An 18,298-nucleotide genomic window follows, 5' to 3' on the forward strand; every position below is an offset into this window, starting at 1 on the left:
CCCAGTATCACTGTTCTTTGAATGTTGGCAAGAACAACCCTCATTCACACCTTCATTAGATCAACACTTGGATCAGTGCATGCACCTGCAATCTTGGAGCCCACCAACCCTTACTTCTCAAACTTTTCATCATTCTGCCTGATTATTTAAAGCCTTGGGGAACCATGTCTCAAAAATATACATTTCTCACTCTGCACTCTGCCAGTCTCCTTCCTGTCCCCTCCCACCAGAAGCCACCTCAGTGGGACACCCAGCCAGACTGCCCCCCATTCCACAGTGACATTTGCTAAGTCCTATTGTTGCATGAGGACTGCTGCATCAGTTTGCAAGGGCTGCCGTAACAGAGTCCCACAGAAGTCCAAGATCAAGGTATTATAGCGTTGGTTTCTCCTGGACCTCTCTCCTTGACTTGTAGATGGCCGTCTCCCTGTATCTTCACATTGTCTTCTCTCTGTACATGTCTGTGTCCAAATATTCTCTTCTTCTAGGGATCCAAGTTATATTGGATCAGAGTCCACCCTATCGACTTCATTTAACCTTAATTACCTCTTTAAAGACCCTATCTCCACATCTAGTCACATTCTGGGGATTGGGGATTGGGACATAAGAATTTTGTTGGGGGGACAGAATTTAGCCTGTTATATCTTCTCTTCCCAGCTTCCCATGGGCTCTTTTTTCATCTTCCCCTTTGTCTTTTCTCTCTGTCTGTCCCTCATTTCCATCAAACCCCAGCAGTGCCCATCTCATTGCCTTCACGGGATGATCTCCTTGGCACGGCCCCATTGGTTTGCATACACAGATGTGTTGCTTCATGAATGTGCTTCTTCTTTGGGTCATTCCTCTGCTTCTCTGCCTCTGGTTTGACTGAGGGCAGGGACCGTGTGTTCTGTGTTCTGTCCACAGCTCTTGATTTGGGAGGTGCTTGAGAAATGCCATCACTAAGTCACCATACATCCCTTCTCTAAGGCAGCCTGACACTCACCCCCTCCTCTGACTTCTCAAGAGGCTTTTTGAGAGAAATGGGTTTTTCGCAAGTGGTAATAGTGAAGATAAATGGTGATTTTGTTGATAGCAAAGAGGAGGAGGGTTGAGGCTCTATATAGATGACATTCTGCTAGCTCATCTCCTTTCCAAATTGGAAAACAGGGAAGGGTATCCAGGAGAAAAACCCCTAAAAGCAGTGATGAGTTTATTGATTTTTCTGCTGAAGACAAATATTTCTCAGAAGCTTTGGAAGGTGCCATTTCTTGACCTAAAGGAAGGAAAATTCTAGCTTCCTTTCAGAGGCTCAATGGACTGGAAGGCTCATGAGTCAAAAGTAGAACTGTTGGAGGGAAACCAGCCAGATCTTGGTGGCTCACAAAGGTAGAAGTTGGGTGCCATGTTGTAGGAGTGGTGTGATGGTGCGTCTGCCTCGCCATGGACCCCTGAGCGAGAGCAGTTGGGATGAGCTGGTGCAGTTAGCCTTTCTCTCTGGTAACATGGGAGCAGTGTTTGGAAGCCATGGCCGAGAGAGTCACGCCATCCAGTTAAAGATACGCCCACCTCCCTCCTCCTACCTGCTTTCATCCCTTCATGCTTTCTTCCTATACCTTCATCCCTTTCTTCTCTCTTCCCTCGCCCTCCTGTCTCCCCCATTCACTGTCAGGAAGGGCCATGCCAGAAGGGCCCACTCAGCGTGTCATGGCAGCGGCAGAGGCTAGAAGCATCGGCAGCTTCCACAGTGAGTCTGGATTTCATTTCTGGGGTCAGGGGGCTGGGCAGCCTACACACACTCTGACAGCTTGCAGACTTTGGAGAGGAACTTCCATGGGCTATGGCTGCTCTCTACCTCTCTTTCCCTGCTTCCCGTGACGGGGACACCATTGAACATTCATGGAAGTCTCCTGCCAAAGCCATGATGTCGATGTGCTTCGGATGTCTCATGGGCAGAAAGCATGGAGGGGGTGGGGGGGCCATGATCTGCTGAAACGAGACGCACATTTGGGAAAGCCCCCGGAGATGGAGTGGCTGCCAGGAGTTCTGTCCCGGCCTGCGTGTGTGGTAGAGGCTGGAGGCTCTGCATGGACAGTGGTTTGGCTGCTTTCTTGCATTTCAGAAGGTGTGACCTTGAGTTTTGAAAACACGTTGGGTGCCTACGTTCCATAAGAGACACACTTGAAGGAACTAAGAGTACCACATAGGCTCAAGGGTCTGAAAAACTGGAGGGCTCCTGGTTGACTTAGGGCTTCCCTGGTGACTCAGATGGTAAAGAACTTGCCTGCAGTGTGGGAGACCTGGGTTTGATCCCTGGGTCAGGAAGATTCCCTGGAGAAAGGAATGACTACTGACGCCGGTATTCTTGCCTGAAGAATTCCATGGACAGAGGAGCCTGGTAGGCTACAGCCCATGGGATTGCAAAGAATCATTCATGACTGAGCAACTAACACTTTCACTTTCACTATCCCCATTGACTTCAGATGAAGCTTAGTCTAAGAAATGTGATGTTCAGGATAGTTATTACAAAGCTCCATGATAAGCCACATGCCTGAGTACTGGAGGGAAAGTCTTCCCCCATCCCCATTTTCATTTCTACCGTAATTTCTGAAGTAGAGATGGACATACTGCAGTGATGGTGTAAGTTATGTCTGTCTTGCGTGGATCGTCAGACAGAAATAGATGGCTTCCTTCCACTTTTTGTCCAGGGGATGTTTCCTTCTGTTTGGGGAGTGGTCCACTTGTGAAAATAGACCCACAAAATTTACCCACCCAACCTTAAAAACGTGAGTTTGAGCAAACTCCGGGAGATAGTGAAGGACAGGAAAGTCTGGCATGCTTCAGTCCCTGGGGTCACTAACTCAGAAACAACTGAGAGACTGAACAGCCACCACTGGACCTTAAAAATCCCACCCAGATTAGGAAGAGACAAGTCCTTTTCGCCATCTCGAAATGCTGCTTCCAAGTACTGACTGGGTGTGCGGCAGTTCAGTTTGAAGTGAGCAGCCTCTGCTTTCTATTATGTGACATTATTCTGATGTCAGTCTTATGGGCAGGTGCATGGGGATGCTTTTACAGTTCCATTCATTTCTCTCGTGATTTGGTTAGGGAGGTAAATTAAGCATAGCCTCCCAGGTTCTCTCAGGATCTCATTTTTATAGGTATCTCTTCTTGGCACTGTTACTAATAAAGGCATTAACTTTAAGAATAGCTGTGTAGGGCCTGAGTTTATCAGAACATGTTTGCCAGTCTTATTGGAATGTTGAAAGCAGGATAATTATAAGAGTTTAATCAATTTTTTCTCATGATTTTACAAAAAATCATATACATTTCATTCACATCATGGTAAAACTCTTGAAGTCAAGAGTTGATGGGTTTAATTAAAGTATCATACTGGTCAAATTTGTTAATTAAGTTCAACAAATATTTATTATTAATCAAACTATGTGTATTTGATGGTCTAAACGAGGACATCTCAGAGACTGAAAAGAGAAGCTACTAATAATAAAACAGATATCAGAGGCATAAATCGGGATCTTGCCTGAGAAATTGGGACATAGGGCAACCCTATTCATGTATTGTGAACTGTTCTGGGCTCTAGGGATACAACTGTGAATAAAACAGACAAAAATCTCTGACCTTAATAAGTGAGATAGAAAATTAAGATAAAGTAAAATATTAATATATTGAAGTTTGAGAATAATAGATCCTTAGAAGAAAAATAAAATAGAGAAGAGAAAAATAAATGCTTGGTAGTGGTAATGGAGATGGTGGTGGGGGTGGTGTGTGTGTGTGTGTGCGCAGTTTTAGATAGGGAGGTCAAAGCAACTGAGTTCCCTAAAGATCTTAATGCATTTTAGTTTATTTGGGTTATTAAATTTAGCCAAGGAGGGCTTTAATGGCTCGGCTAAAATTTTTCTGAAACAAGCGAGATCTGGACATTTTGAATCCACAGCAAGAAAATACTTCAGAATGACCCATAAAAAATGGAAAAGGCAGAATCAGGGGTGGCTGTGGCATTAGAAGCGTACCTTGTCTGTTTGATAGGCTTCGTTTTCAACCATCATCAGAAAGTGAATAAGGATGTAGTTTAAACCACGTGGGAAGCATCTTTGTAGCAAGCCCTTCAATCTTTGACTTGTGTAGGCCATTTAGGATAATGCAAGGCTTTTCTTCTTCCATCTGGTGGCCTTAGGGGTGGTACAGGATGGCAACTCACATTTACTGAGTGCCTACACCTGCCAGGTACTTGGCTAGAGGCTTTGAGTACATTTATTTAATCTATGCTTCCCACGTGGCTCAGTGGTAAAGAATCTGACTGCAATCCAGGAGACACAAGTTCGATTCCTGGGTCGAGAACATCCCCTGAGGTTGGAAGTGGCAACCCGCTCCAGTGTTCTTGCCTGGAAAATCCCATGGACAGGGGAGCTGGGCAATCTATGAGGTCACAAAGAGTTAGACACAACTTGGCGACTAAACATACATGTGATCTATACTGTTCCCATGTCTTACTTTAGGGATTAGAACATTGATATTTAAACACAGAACTAGAAAATAGTGCAGCAAGGATTTAAACCCAGGTGAAAGTAAGTCTGAAATCCTGCCTTTATCAGTTAGTCTCAGCATCCATCCATAGCCACCAGTTGGCAGGAAGTAGTAGAAATAAAAAGAAGTAGGACTCGCTGGGTGACGGCAAGTTCCTGCGAATGGGCTGATTTGCATGGCTGGATCAGGAGCAGATGTGTTGAGTGGTTGTCCATGTCTTTGCTGACTGTGCATGAAGTTACAGTGAATTCTGATGCTTCTCCTTATGTTGTTGTCATTGGGAATGAGGGTAGGCATGAACCGCTGGGGAGCATGAGAACAAGTCTTCTTGTCTGGCATCTGTCCTTGGCAGAGGTGGAGCTTGACTTCAGTGTGTCCTGGATTCCTGGGTTTCATGCATGTTGGAAGGAGGGTGGTACATGGGTCTCTGGATAGATAATAGGGATGAGGAGGACATATATAATAGGGGTGGGGAGGGTACCTGTAGTAGACATGGGGAGGACAGGTTAAATAGGGATGGGGAGGATGTATATAATAGGGATGGGGAGGATGCATGTAATAGGAAGGGAGAGAATCTATATAATAGAATAGGGAGCATGCATGAAGATCTGAGATCAGACAAAGGTGTTTCAATAGGGGCTTGAGTGAAGAATTGAGTTTGGAGAGAATCCTAAATTTCCTGCCTGCCTTTGTGAATGGAACCCACAGACTGACTTCATCTAGTCTTGGGATTGCTGTTAGCAAGAAGCATGAAATCTCTGGACCACATCTTATTGTGGTTATACTTAACATCTGTATCACTCTGTAATCTTGTGCTTACTTGTCATGTACATTTACATATTTCTCAGAAAAGAAAAATGAAGTAGAATCCTATTTTGTGCATAAGCTGGGCTCCTGGTAAAGTGATGTGGCAAGCAAACCACCCTCTATGTGCATCAGAGAGAGCTGTTACAGCAAAGTGAAGAATTATTTTGGTATCTCTAATAATCCTCTCCCATTTTCCTTTGTGCTAATGGAGGATCTTCCCACCTGCAATGCAGTTATTTCATTGGACTTATGTAACATATTTACCCAGAGGTCTCAATCCATGTCAAGGCAATGTCTCTTTGAGTTTCACAATGTATGTCATATGGATAGAGAGAAGTTATTACTCTCTCATTTACCAAGGATTTTCTTTACCGTCACAATGTCAGCATCACTTAGGAATATACTCCAGGCCCTTGAATGTCCCTCACTGTGGTCTTCCAGGTATTGGATGATGATGGCTTCATCAAATCCTGGTTCTTTACTGCTTATGACCCGTTATCTAGTTTCCCTCCATCACTTTGAAACTCACAGGCTAAGGAGAAAAGCATCATTTATCTTCCTCCACAGGAGATGCTTCTCTGACTTATCTAAGAGTCCTCTCCGTGGTATAAAGAAGCAAGCATGACAACTACCTTTTCTCCTAAAACATTAACCCATTTCAACACCTGTGACTCTGTATTCTGCAGCCATGTGCTCTGTGGAGTACCAGTGTGGAATGGGGATAAAGATTAGGAATATCTATTATTATCTTTTAAGTGGACAAAGATATTCCTTCTTTCACTGATTACATTGGCTCACCCTGACACTTATACATAGAATAAGTCTTAATTCTGGAAAGGACTTAGTTGCAGCTCAAAGGTCAATGCCTAAGCCTTCAACCCACGTCTATGAGGGCACACGATCACAAGTGAGTCCCAGTCCGGGAATGTGCTTAAAGACCCTAGGCACACTCTTTCCACCAGCATGCTGGGAGTCTAAGGGTGTGTTTCCTCAGCCCAATGAACCCAGTTTTTCTAATTCACCTGAAAACACATCCCTGTCTCTTTGCATGCATAAGGCACACAAGGAGAACTCAGTATGAGCTTCTTCTACCCTCTCTCTGCATATTAGTGTTTTTCAGCCATCATGGATAGAGGTTGTGGAGTAAATCAAGTTGCCATGAAGTTGCCTATGAGCTAGAGAGCATTCTAAAACAAACTGGGACTTTGACAGAGTTAAAAAACCCACATAGTTGAACAGCCTTGAGACTGTGGGATATGATTTTCCTCCTTTTTGTTGCTATTCGAAGTCTCACAGTTTAAGATAGTGAAGACTGGCCTTTGGGGAGGGAGCCTAATACACACTCCTGTGGGAGATGCCTCTTAATCGCATGGCATTTCATGCCCTTAAGTCCAGGGACATGAGCTGTGTGCTCCCATGGCCAGTTCCTTGGATTCTCACCTAGAGGTTTCTTCAGAGATAGGAACTCTGCCCGTTCAGCGGTGATTAATCTTTGAACTCCTAGGTCCCTTGGCAATTTGCTCTCTGATGATCTGAAAATAGATGCCTCAGATCAGAGCAAGCCCCCAGAAGAGCATGAAGAGCTGCCTGGAATGGGATGGTGCTCAGATCTTCATGTAAAAGGGCTCTGGGGGATGCAGAGGGAAGATGGCAGAGGAAAGAAGGGAATTTATGGCCGTGCCATCATGCTGCTCTTTAGCAAGGGTGCCCTAAGCTTTGTAATGGGACTCTATCCTCCTTGTTCTGAATCTTATCTTCCAAGTTGGTCAGTACATTTGTTTCCACAATTCTTTGGGGACGGATGACTCATGAGAAATCCATATGTCTGGGAGGATTGTGACAGCACCTCCTGTCTGGAGATGCTGGCAGAAATAACATTAAGTTCTGTGATCTCTCTTGCCTGGGTCTGCCGGGCTGGTCCCTACCTCTCTTGAGCATTAGCTAGTTCCTCTGATCTCTGCCATCTCCTCCTGAGCTGGCACCTGTGGCTAACCCTAATGGAAACTAGATGTCTGAGGTGACCTGCAGCCAAATGCACTAGTGTGGGGTGGATGTGGTCACGCAAGGAAAGCTCTCAGTTCAGGTGCTGGTTTCAGAGCTGTGCACGCGTGCTGAGTTGCTTTAGTCGTCTCTGACACTTTGGGACCCCAATGGACTGTAGCCCGCCAGGCCCCTCTGTCCGTAGGATTCTCCAGGCAAGAATACTGGAGTGGGTTGCCATGCCCTCCTCCAGGGGATCTTCCTGACCCAGGAATCGAACTTGCGTCTCTTACGTCTCCTGCATCGGCACCACCTGGGAGCCACACGTGTGTAAACTGGGTCTGTGATGCTTTGTGGCTGCTGAGACCCTGGCATGTGGGTATCAGCGAGCAGAGCAGGAAAGGAGAAAAGGGCACACTCTGTGTGAGAGAAAGGGTATTGCAATTCAATCCTAGCTAGGCAAGTTCATTTCTATCTGGGCCTCTGGGATCTCTCTGAGTCTTTCTTCTTAGGTTCATGTCTGGAAATAGACATTTTATTCCTAGAAATGGGGATGAACTTGAGAGTCAAATTTTCGAGTGTTGGATTAAGATTCTTTCAGCTACAAGTGAGAGAAAACTTAATCTATCTTAAGTAAAAAGGCAGTATACTGTCTCAATAATCACAAAAACCCAGATTTAGGACTTATTTCTGGGGTGGCTTAATTCTAAGACCCCACCAGGCTTGCCATGTGTTGCTAGTTCTCTCCCTCCTTCCTTCTCAGCTCTACTCAACCCCCACCCCGCATCATCCCTCCATCTCTCTCTGCCTTCCTCTTTTTCTGCCCGAAATGATGATCTTAGAGAAATAGATATTAATGGGAAGTAGACTTCCAACAATCAAGGCTAATGAATTTTGAAAAGGATGATGATGCATTCTGCAGCAGCTGGCCAGATTATCCAGGACCTAGTTGATCACTAACAAAGACTTGTCTTCATCGGGGGCAGGGGGGCAGGGGGAGAGGCCAGCAGAAATAATCAGCGTCACTTCTAGAGGCATCAGGCCAGGCATCACGCAGGGCAAAGCTGCAAAGCAAAGACGGAGGAAGAAAAGCCTGTAACCGACTGCTTTTTCCATTCTGTCTACGAGGAAGAACACATGATGTTTTCCGGTGTCACTTTTATGAACGTTCTCTGGGCTGATGTCGGCTCCTATCTTCCTTCATGGCGTCTGCAGATTTAGATATTTCTGAGTGAAAATCCTCTTTATCTTTTATGGGTGTTTTCAGAGAAATCAAATTCTAGGATTTCTATCACATTTTCCCAAATCTGCTGCCTGCAACCCATCAATGTACAGGCCTGAAAACATTTTTTTTTTTGCTAGTGATTCTTCCTTCAACATGGAGATGCATAGGAACTCCAACTTGCAGGGTGCAGAAGAACATTGGTTTTGAAATCAGAACAACTTAGGTGTGAGACTTGGATCTTTTGGTCTTGGATCTTTTGAACTCCCATGTGTTGCTTAACCTCTTCTTCCCTCTCCTTTCCTTCTTTCTTTGGTGTGATGCTTTTGGTAGCAGTAAGGTCCAGAGCCAAGGTGTCTTGGGCGCAGTGGATGAAACACTGCATTGTAATTCATTCATCCTAGACCCTGGCTTCGTACAAACACTCAATAAGTTTTTGTTCTGTATCCCTGTTCACTGGGACAGAGCTTCCACCTCTGCCCCAGCCTTGAAACACTGGAAGAATCTCTTTCTGCCTCTTTTATAACGGAGACCAGAGGTTAAAATAAATTCAGATGAGGGCACTATGCTTGTGGGCTGCCTACCCTAGACTTAGCCTGGTTCTGCCTCCTGAGGACTCACTAAATGACCCTGAGTTAAGAGATTTTTGTCCCAGTTTGATGAGAAACAAGAAGCCCACTTGCCCCGAGCCTCCTTTTCTTTTGCTTTTGGAAGAATGAATCAGTACACCAGAGTAGGAATGCCTTTGAAAAAAACCATTCAACTGTGATTCCTGGCTCAGCATTTAAGACTTTCTCCTGGGTTCACCCTCAGAACAGTCTCCCCCCTCCTTTTGACCTTGAGGGAGAAACCAAGAGGTGGGGCTTGTTTATAAGGGGAGGAGGAGCAGCCCACAGCTGCAGGCCTCGGATGATGGCCCGAGATGCCAGATGCTGTGCAGAGGGACAGCTCCCCCAGTCCTTTCATCTGAGATTACCCTTGGCTCACACCCTTCACTGCAAAAAGGCACCCTGGGATCCAGTCGTAGAGGAGTGGGCTGTGTGGAACTCATGGGTCTCAGAACTGTAACCTTCTCCCAGGGCTGGGAGGGGCATCCAGAGGTTATCCAGTCTTTGCTTCACCACACCATCAGTGTCTTGGAACTCGATGATACTGAAAAGTCAATGAGCCCAACTCTCTTCCCTCATCCTACCATTTTGTAAACGAGGACACAGGGGCCCAGGGATGAGCCAGATGGTGTGATGTAAACCTAAGACAGGGCCCTGGAGTTCCCAAGTTCTGGCCCATTGCCTGCAACACACACACAGACACACACGTGTATATGAATGCGTGTGTATACATGCACACACAACTGCAAAGTCAGGCTGCCAAGGTTGCTGATGTTGAGAAGGGCCTTGAATGAGAATTTTTTTTTAATTTTTATTTTTTTTAAACTCCAAAAGCATTTTGTTTTGGGGTGTAGCCAATTAACAATGTTGTAGTTTCAGGTGAATAACAAAGGGACTCAGCCACACATATACATGTATCCATCCTCCCCCAAGCTCCCCTCCCATCCAGGCTAGCATATAACATTGAGCAGAGTTCCTTGTGCTATGCAGTAGGTCTTTGTTGGTTACCCATTTTAAGTATAGCAGTGTGTACGTGACCTTCCCAAAGTCTCTGCTTGTCCCTTGGGAAGGGCCTTGAGATGAGCTTAGGTTCAGGCCTCTTGGTATACTGACTCATGCAGATAAGAAAATTTTGCTTTGGACAATCTCATATCATTTTCAGATGGTGAAGAATCTTAGTCCAGTGCTAATTACAGATGTAAACATTGAGACCAAAAGGAAGCAGAGGGTGCCAAAGTCACAGGGTGACTCCCTAGTAGAACCAGGGCAAGAACTCAGCTGATCTGAGTCTCAATCCAGTGCTCCTCCCACTGGACTCCACAGCTGCCCTAATGTCAGATCTTCCTTCTGGCTGTCTTCCTCCCAGGTCACTGTAAGGGGGGTGTGACTACATTAACCTATACTCTTTGCTGGAATTTCATAGGGGGAGGGCTAGCAAGGAAACTGTGATGCTTAAAAAATAGCTGTGGTATTAACTTCTGTCGATTGATCACTTTGCAGTTCACAGAGTGATTCAGCTGCTGTCGCTCATTTGCAGGCTTCCCTGAGATTTTAACCCTGTTATTTTTTCTAAGTTGAATCCCCATCTTTAAATGAGGATGGAGGATGCTATCCACTGGTTTATATTCGTGATACTGCCAGAGAGGCAGCCAGTGATCTGTGAGATCTCTGTTCTCAGACACCAAGGATCCTGCTTTTAGAATCGAAGGGTCTTGTCCCTAAAATGTGTAAGCACAAAGATTATCAAAGAATACTGACTATTTAGTAAAACAGTAAGGAATGTAAAAATTAAGAAGGAGGAAAAGAGTTTTCCAAAGGAAATCTTTGGAGATTAGTTTATTGTAAAGAAAATACATTAACGTTCTTGATACACATAAATACTAGTAACTAACAGGTACTTGGAAAATGACATAGCTCTAAACAATGAATATTAAATAAATTAAAGGTAATTTCAGATACAAAGGATAAAACAAAGCAGTAATTAAAGAATGAGACACCTTGCTCACTTTGGGGCAGCCCATTGCCAAATTCAGACTGAAATTGAAGAAAGTGGAGAAAACCACTAGACCATTCAGGTTTGACCTAAATCAAATCCCTTATGACTATACAGTAGAAGTGAGAGATAGATTTAAAGGACTAGATCTGATAGACAGAATGCCTGATGAACTATGGATGGAGGTTCATGACATTGTACAGGAGACAGGAATCAAGAACATCCCCAAGAAAAAGAAATGCAAAAAAGCAAAATGGCTGTCTGAGGAGGCCTTACAAATATCTGTGAAAAGAAGGGAAGCAAAAAGCAAAGGAGAAAAGGAAAGATATACCCATTTGAATGCAGAGTTCCAAAGAATAGCAAGGAGAGATAAGAAAGGCTTCCTCAGCAATCAATGTAAAGAAATAGAAGAAAACAATAGAATGGTAAAGACTAGAGATCTCTCCAAGAAAATTAGAGATACCAAGGGAACATTTCATGCAAAGATGAGCTCAATAAAGGACAGAAATGGTAGGGACCTAACAGAAGCAGTAGATATTAAGAAGAGGTGGCAAGAATACACGGAAGAACTGTACAAAAAAGATCTTCATGACCCAGATAATCACAATGGTGTGATCACTCACCTAGAGCCAGACATCCTGGAATGTGAAGTCAAGTGGGCCTTAGGAAGCATCAGTACGAACAAAGCTAGAGGAGGTGATGGAATTCCAGTTGAGCTATTTCAAATCCTGAAAGATGACGCTGTGAAAGTGCTGCACTAAATATGCCAGCAAATATGGAAAACTCAGCAGTGGCCACAGGACTGGAAAAGGTCAGTTTTCATTCCAATCCCAAAGAAAGGCAATGCCGAAGAATGCTCAAACTACCACACAATTGTGCTCATCTCACACGCTAGTGAAGTAATGCTTAAAATTCTCCAAGCCAGGCTTCAGCAATACGTGAACCATGAAATTCCAGATGTTCAAGCTGGTTTTACAAAAGGCAGAGGAACCAGAGATCAAATTGCCAATATCCGCTGGATCATCGAAAAAGCAAGAGAGTTCCATAAAAACATCTATTTCTGCTTTATTGACTATGCCAAAGCCTTTGACTGTGTGGATCACAATAAACTGTGGAAAATTCTGAAAGAGATGGGAATACCAGACCATCTGACCTGTCTCTTGAGAAACCTGTATGCAGGTCAGGAAGCAACAGTTCGAATTGGACATGGAACAACAGACTGGTTCCAAATAGGAAAAGGATTACGTCAAGGCTGTATATTGTCACCCTGCTTATTTAACTTCTATGCAGAGTACATCATGAGAAATGCTGGGTTGGAGGAAGCACAAGCTGGAATCAAGATTGCCAGGAGAAATATCAATAACCTCAGATGTGCAGATGACACCACCCTTATGGCAGAAAGTGAAGAAGAACTAAAGAGCCTCTTGATGCAAGTGAAAGAGGAGAGTGAAAAAGTTGGCTTAAAGCTCAACATTCAGAAAACTAAGATCATGGCATCTGTTCCCATCACTTCATGGCAGATAGATGGGCAAACAGTGGAAACAGTGGCTGACTTTATTTTTCTGGGCTCCAAGATCACTGCAGATGCTAACTGCTGCCATGAAATTAAAAGACGCTTACTCCTTGGAAGGAAAGTTATGACCAACCTGGACAGCATATTAAAAAGCAGAGACATTACTTTGCCGACAAAGGTCCGTCTAGTCAAGGCTATAGTTTTTCCAGTGGTCATGTATGAATGTGAGAGTTGGACTATAAAGAAAGCTGAGCACCAAAGAATTGATGCTTTTGAACTGTTTTGTTGGAGAAGACTCTTGAGAGTCCCTTGGACTGCAAGGAGATCCAACCATTCCATCCTAAAGGAGATCAGTCCTGGATGTTCATTGGAAGGATTGATGTTGAAGCTGAAATGCCAATACTTTGGCCACCTGATTCGAAGAGCTGACTCATTGGAAAAGACCCTGAGGCTGGGAAAGATTGAGGGCAGGAGGAGAAGGGGACGACGGAGGATGAGATGGCTGGATGGCATCACCGACTCAGTGGACATGGGTTTGGGTGGACTCCGGGAGTTGGTGATGGACAGGGAGGCTTGGCTCAGTCGGAGACGACTGAGTGACTGAACTGGACTGAACTGATGTACTAAAAAGAAAGAGACATCCATCTCTACCAACATACAGAGAGGATGAGCGAACAAAATCAGGTACACTTCACTCCAGTGCTTTCATTAGAATTGTTTTAAATGCACAGAACAAATGTGCCTTTATAATTTTTTTCATTTAGATTCCAAGCAGTAAAAGATTTGTCATTTTAATATACATCATTGATGATCTTATAAACAGCCTGTTGCTCATTTGGAAAAATAAACCAATAGACAATAATAAAAGAAAACAGAAAAAGAATTGAAAGGTCTTGTGTCATGACTCAAAGAAGAATCCTTCTTTCCATTGAGTGAAAAGGGGCATTCAATTCTCCAGGGAGCTTTGAGTATGTGGAAAGTTGTGTATTCACTTTCTTGCCCTAGTTGGAGCCACTCCAGTAGTTAGTTAGGGGAGAAACTGGAAGTTTTGCCCCAGCTCAGGGAAGCCAGATAAGGCAGTCTCTAGTCTATGCAGGAGCTGCGTATGTTTTATGTCAGGTCCCGTGATGCTCTTCCAAATTCCCTTTGCCTGGGGACTTAGCCATTGATGGTAGATTTCTGCTGGGGTATGCATTGTTTACTCAAGTAATTAAAATATGCAAAGCATTCCCTGTCCTCCATTTTGTGCTTCTTCCCCAGCCACTTCTGGCATTTTCGGTGGGCAGTTAATAAAAGAAAAGGAGAGCCCAAAGGCCCACGTCTCCCTCCAGCTAGAATGATTAATTTGGAGTGGTTTGGAAGCAGCAGATTTTACCTGTAGCTACAGCCATGGTTTCCTAGCTGATGTGTTCAACCCGCACTAAACACTACAAGCAGGGCATGGGAAATGCTTCACTATGGGCACAGGGCAACTGGAGGGAGGCAGCAGAAAGGAGGCAAGGGGTTATTTACCTGTTATGGTGGTACAAAACCAAAAAGACTTCTCTTTCCAGGAAGCCCTACATTGAAAGAGCCAGGGACTTCCTTGGTAATCCAGTGGCTAAGACTCCATGCCCCCGGTGCAGGGGGCTTGCGTTTGATCCCTGGTCAAGGAATTAGATTCCCACATGCCTCAACGAAGAGTTTGCATGCCACAGCTAGCGATCCCATGTGCCACAATTAAGACCTGGAACAGCCAAATAAATGAATAAATAAATAATAATATTTTTTTAAAAGAGAGAGAGAGAGCCATACTCAAGGACATTAGAAATTTACTTCCTAATCTAGTTCCTAATTTATGACCCCATGGACTGCAGCACTCCAGGCTTCCTTGTCTTTCACCATCTTCCAGAATTTTCTCAAATTCATATCCCTTGAGTTGGTGATGCCATCCAACCGTCTCTATTCCAGTGATTATTAGAAAAGCTCATTCGCTCATGGAGCCATTGGTGTACATCTGCTGTCTGTTCCCCACTGCACTCGGAGGGAAAGCACAGCCTCATAAGATGATATCATAAAATGAGAATCAAGATTAAGGAATTCAATGCTGTAGTCTTAAGGCTGGTGGAATATTCAATCGATAGGAAGAATTATTGGTGCTGTTATTAATCTCCCTGAGAAGATGGCTGGAGGAGACAATTTATCATGTGGTTTGCTTTTGGAGGAAAAAGATCCCATCTGTGTCTTTTATTTTTTAAATCCAAATCATCTTGTTTTTTGCTTTTTTCCCTTGAGGCCTTTCTCATAGGCGCTGCAGCCACTGAGTCCAGTTCATAGGGAAATGCCCTGTTCTAATTAGTTCAGACATGTCTTCCCTGAGATTCACATTACCTGCACTTCCTGTGTCTAAATCCTGCTTTGGTAAACAGCCAAATATTCCAATAGGACCCAGGTTGGTGGCCATGCTGCTCCTGGAAGCCCCTTGTAGCTGCTGCCAGTGTTTGTATGTCGAATTGTCTTGAACCCACAAAACCCCCAATGAGAAGGATTTGGAGTGTGGCAGTAGATTAACTTTGAGCTTGGCCTCTATCCACACACTTGCTGACATTCCAATCTTCAGCTGGTTTCCTTAATCCAGAAATCAAAAGTGATGCCTCTTTGTTGTAAGGATCTCTGAGGAGAATGTCCAAGTCCCTGGAAAAGTGAAGAAGTGCTGTTCATTCAACAAACATAGAGTTTGAGACATCAGCACCTTCTAAGAAAGATTTCGATTCAAAGTCTTAATGCATGTGTGTGTGTTTTGAAAACCTGCCATGTCTCTGTTTCATTTACCATCGCATTTAGTGTCTGTACATGTCCTGCGTACCTCATTAATATCCTCATTTTGCATCCTAGGAAGCCAAGTGTTCAGAAGCTACACATCTAGGGTTGCTATGGGGCTTCCCAGGTGGCGCTAGTGGTAAAGAACCCGCCTGCCAATGCAGGAGACAGGTGTTCTATCCCTGGGTTGGGAAGATCCCCTGGAGAAGGGCATGGCAACCCACTCCACTATTCTTACCTGGAGAATCCCTTGGACAGAGGAGCCTGACAGGCTATAGACCATAGGATCGCAAAGAGTCGGACACAACTGAAGCAACTTACCACACAGGGTTGCTTAGCTAAGTGACATTGGTCAAGTTATAAATTATCCTTCTTGCTCTTTTGGATCCACTGTTTCCTCATCCTATACATACATTTTCAATGTCAGTTGTTACATTTTCTATATTTTGAGGGGCATGTAAATATTAGCAAAGCCATTCTTGCTTGAAAGGGATTATCTTATTTTTGCTAAATAAGTCTGAATCTAAACCAAAACCTATTGGTGCCTGAGCTGTACAGGGTAAATTAAAAATCTAAATTGATCACAAGGAGGCTTTATTCTCCTGCCTTCCTTTACCCATTAATGCTTAGCAAGTGTTTAGAGTCTGAGTGGATCGGTCTGGGTCCAGTGTGATCTACGGATCTGAGCTGAGCTAAGATCTCTGGCCTTTGTTCAGTGAATTGGACTCTTTTAGCACCATCCCTAAAGTTTGTTTCCATGAGAAGATATGAGTACAGCCAGGAGGAGCCAAGTCTGGGCATTTGGAAAAGAAAACAAAAGCCAAGTTATATTTCAACCCACATCTTTGGACTTGCAATGTAGGCTCTATAAAAATATATATTGCTTGGGGCAGTAAAGGACAATGAGGTCTCAGAATGACTGCCAACATTTAAACAGAATTTAGAAAGAGGAAAACAAAAGGGAAGTTATAAAAGGTGTGTGTTCCTGGGGCTTCTATCTGAGGAGTTGCTCCTGGCAGATGCAGCTCTAGGTGAAAGAGTTGAACAGAATCACAATGGGCCTCTTTATCCTCCAGGCTCACACTGCTCAACAGCTTAACTGTTAAACTCCTGTGTTTTTGAAAAAACTCCAAGGGTTTTTCCTAATCCGGGGCTAGAGGCTCAGCCTTAAAGAGCCATTCCACCGAGGTTCTGCTAAACGGAATGTCTTTTGCTTAAGCTGTCATAAAGCTTTGCTTTGAGGGAGCAGTGCTATAGTGGTGTCTTTGTGAGTTTCCTCTGCACCTCGCCTCAAAAGAATTCCAAGAACACTTGTGCCATGATCTTCAGTTTACGTCTACGAGAAGTTACATAGTACTTTGGTCACTTGATGCCAAGAGCCAACTCGTTGGAAAAGACCCTGATGCTGGGAAAGACTGAGGGCAGGAGGAAAAGGGGATGACAGAAGATGAGATGGTTAGATGGCATCACTGACTCAATGGACATGTGTTTGAGCAAGCTCCGGGAGATAGTGAAGGACAGGAAGGTCTGGCGTGTTGCAGTCCATGGGGTCACAAGGAGTCGGACACAACTTGGTGACTGAACAGCAATGACAATCCACTTGCGTGTGGCTGGCACACACATATGTTTATCTAAACAGTTTCCCTCCTAGGGTGTGAATGTGTGTGTCTGCATTGGAGGTCACTAATACCAATGTGAAGCCCATGTGGGTGAACACCACAGACCCTCTGGAATAAGAGTGGCAGTGATTTTAAAGACTGTGCTTGGTGGCTGCTGGGGCTCCGCCAGCCCCAGCTGATGAGCTGCTTGGACCTGCAGACCTAGATTTAAGAGGCAAAGCTGCTGGGGCATTTGGGAAACCAGGAGACTTTCCAGCAGACAAAGAAAGCATAGGTTAAACCTTTTATTTTTCCTTAATGCATATGGAGACTCATCTGTGTACTGAGACACGCAATCAAGAAAGATTAAAATTGAATAAATAAAAAATGACACTGTGCGTGACAGTCTTAATGATAATCTCCTGAATTAAGATATGTTGCCATTAATGTACATTGCAACGTTTCTATAACTCTTCAGAAAGCAGTTGACACTCTCATCTACTTTGACAGATTCGACATGGCCCCCATGGATGAGCAATTTCAGAGGAACCTTGAATCCTTCCATGGGTATCAAAAATACCCTGTGTTTGCTCACCTTTGCTGGGTCCTGGCTCCTTTATCTGGCATATATAGGTCACTCTGTCTCCTTTATACCTTGTCAGATGTGTGTGAGGATAGATGTTTTGAACTTCTGGGAGAGAAGCAGGCTTGTATGTGTCCTGTGAAGAAATTGCCCCTTTTTCTGTGTAATGAGATGCAGAGAACTGAGAGTCTTCTTGAGGTCAGCTGAATTTCTCTTTAAAACACAGCGCTTGATTCCCTCTGACTGCAGGAAAGTTGGCATTGTCCGACAGAAATAAGCAAGACAATTTCCTTGTGCAAGGAAAGGGAGGATCCAAAGAAAAGGGATGAGATGACTGTGGACAGGGGTGGGCGGGTGGGAGGCTCACCTCCTGCCAGGAACACTTTACCCCAGGGCATCCTGCCTCCAGCAGAACCCAAGCCTGGAAGCCCCTGCAGCTCTTTCTTTCCACCCTTCAGTCCTGCTTACTCCTGGCTCTCAGGGCATAGCTGGGAGTGAGGGCTGAAGGCTTGAATGGAAGAAATGAGGTTGAGGGATTTCAGGCACGCACCCCAGGAGGATGGAGGTGAGGCTGTAGTTCTTGTTTGTTTTTTTTAGATTATTCTTATATCTTTTCTTTTTAATTATTTATTTTTAATTGAAGGATAATGACAATATTGTGTTGGTTTCTGCCA

At 44.3% G+C, this 18,298-nt stretch overlaps 1 protein-coding gene across 2 annotated transcripts in view; it reads left to right on the plus strand.

The window, feature by feature from the left end:
- NTRK3 (neurotrophic receptor tyrosine kinase 3) overlaps positions 1 to 18,298 on the plus strand; it is a 424,805-nt gene that overhangs the window by 391,547 nt on the left and 14,960 nt on the right. Inside the window, exon 17 of one of the 2 annotated variants that reach the window (XM_081552009.1) lies at positions 1,649 to 1,723. The exons of the other annotated variant lie outside the window; for it this stretch is intronic. Within the exon in view, the coding sequence (XP_081408135.1) occupies positions 1,649 to 1,723 (75 nt within the window). The remainder of the gene's footprint in view (positions 1 to 1,648; positions 1,724 to 18,298) is intronic. 2 annotated transcript variants of the gene reach the window in all.

Source organism: Giraffa tippelskirchi, chromosome 12 (assembly GCF_054371585.1).
Source record: "Giraffa tippelskirchi isolate mGirTip1 chromosome 12, T2T-mGirTip1v1.2.pri, whole genome shotgun sequence".
In the NCBI taxonomy this organism is placed as follows: Eukaryota; Metazoa; Chordata; class Mammalia; order Artiodactyla; family Giraffidae; genus Giraffa; species Giraffa tippelskirchi.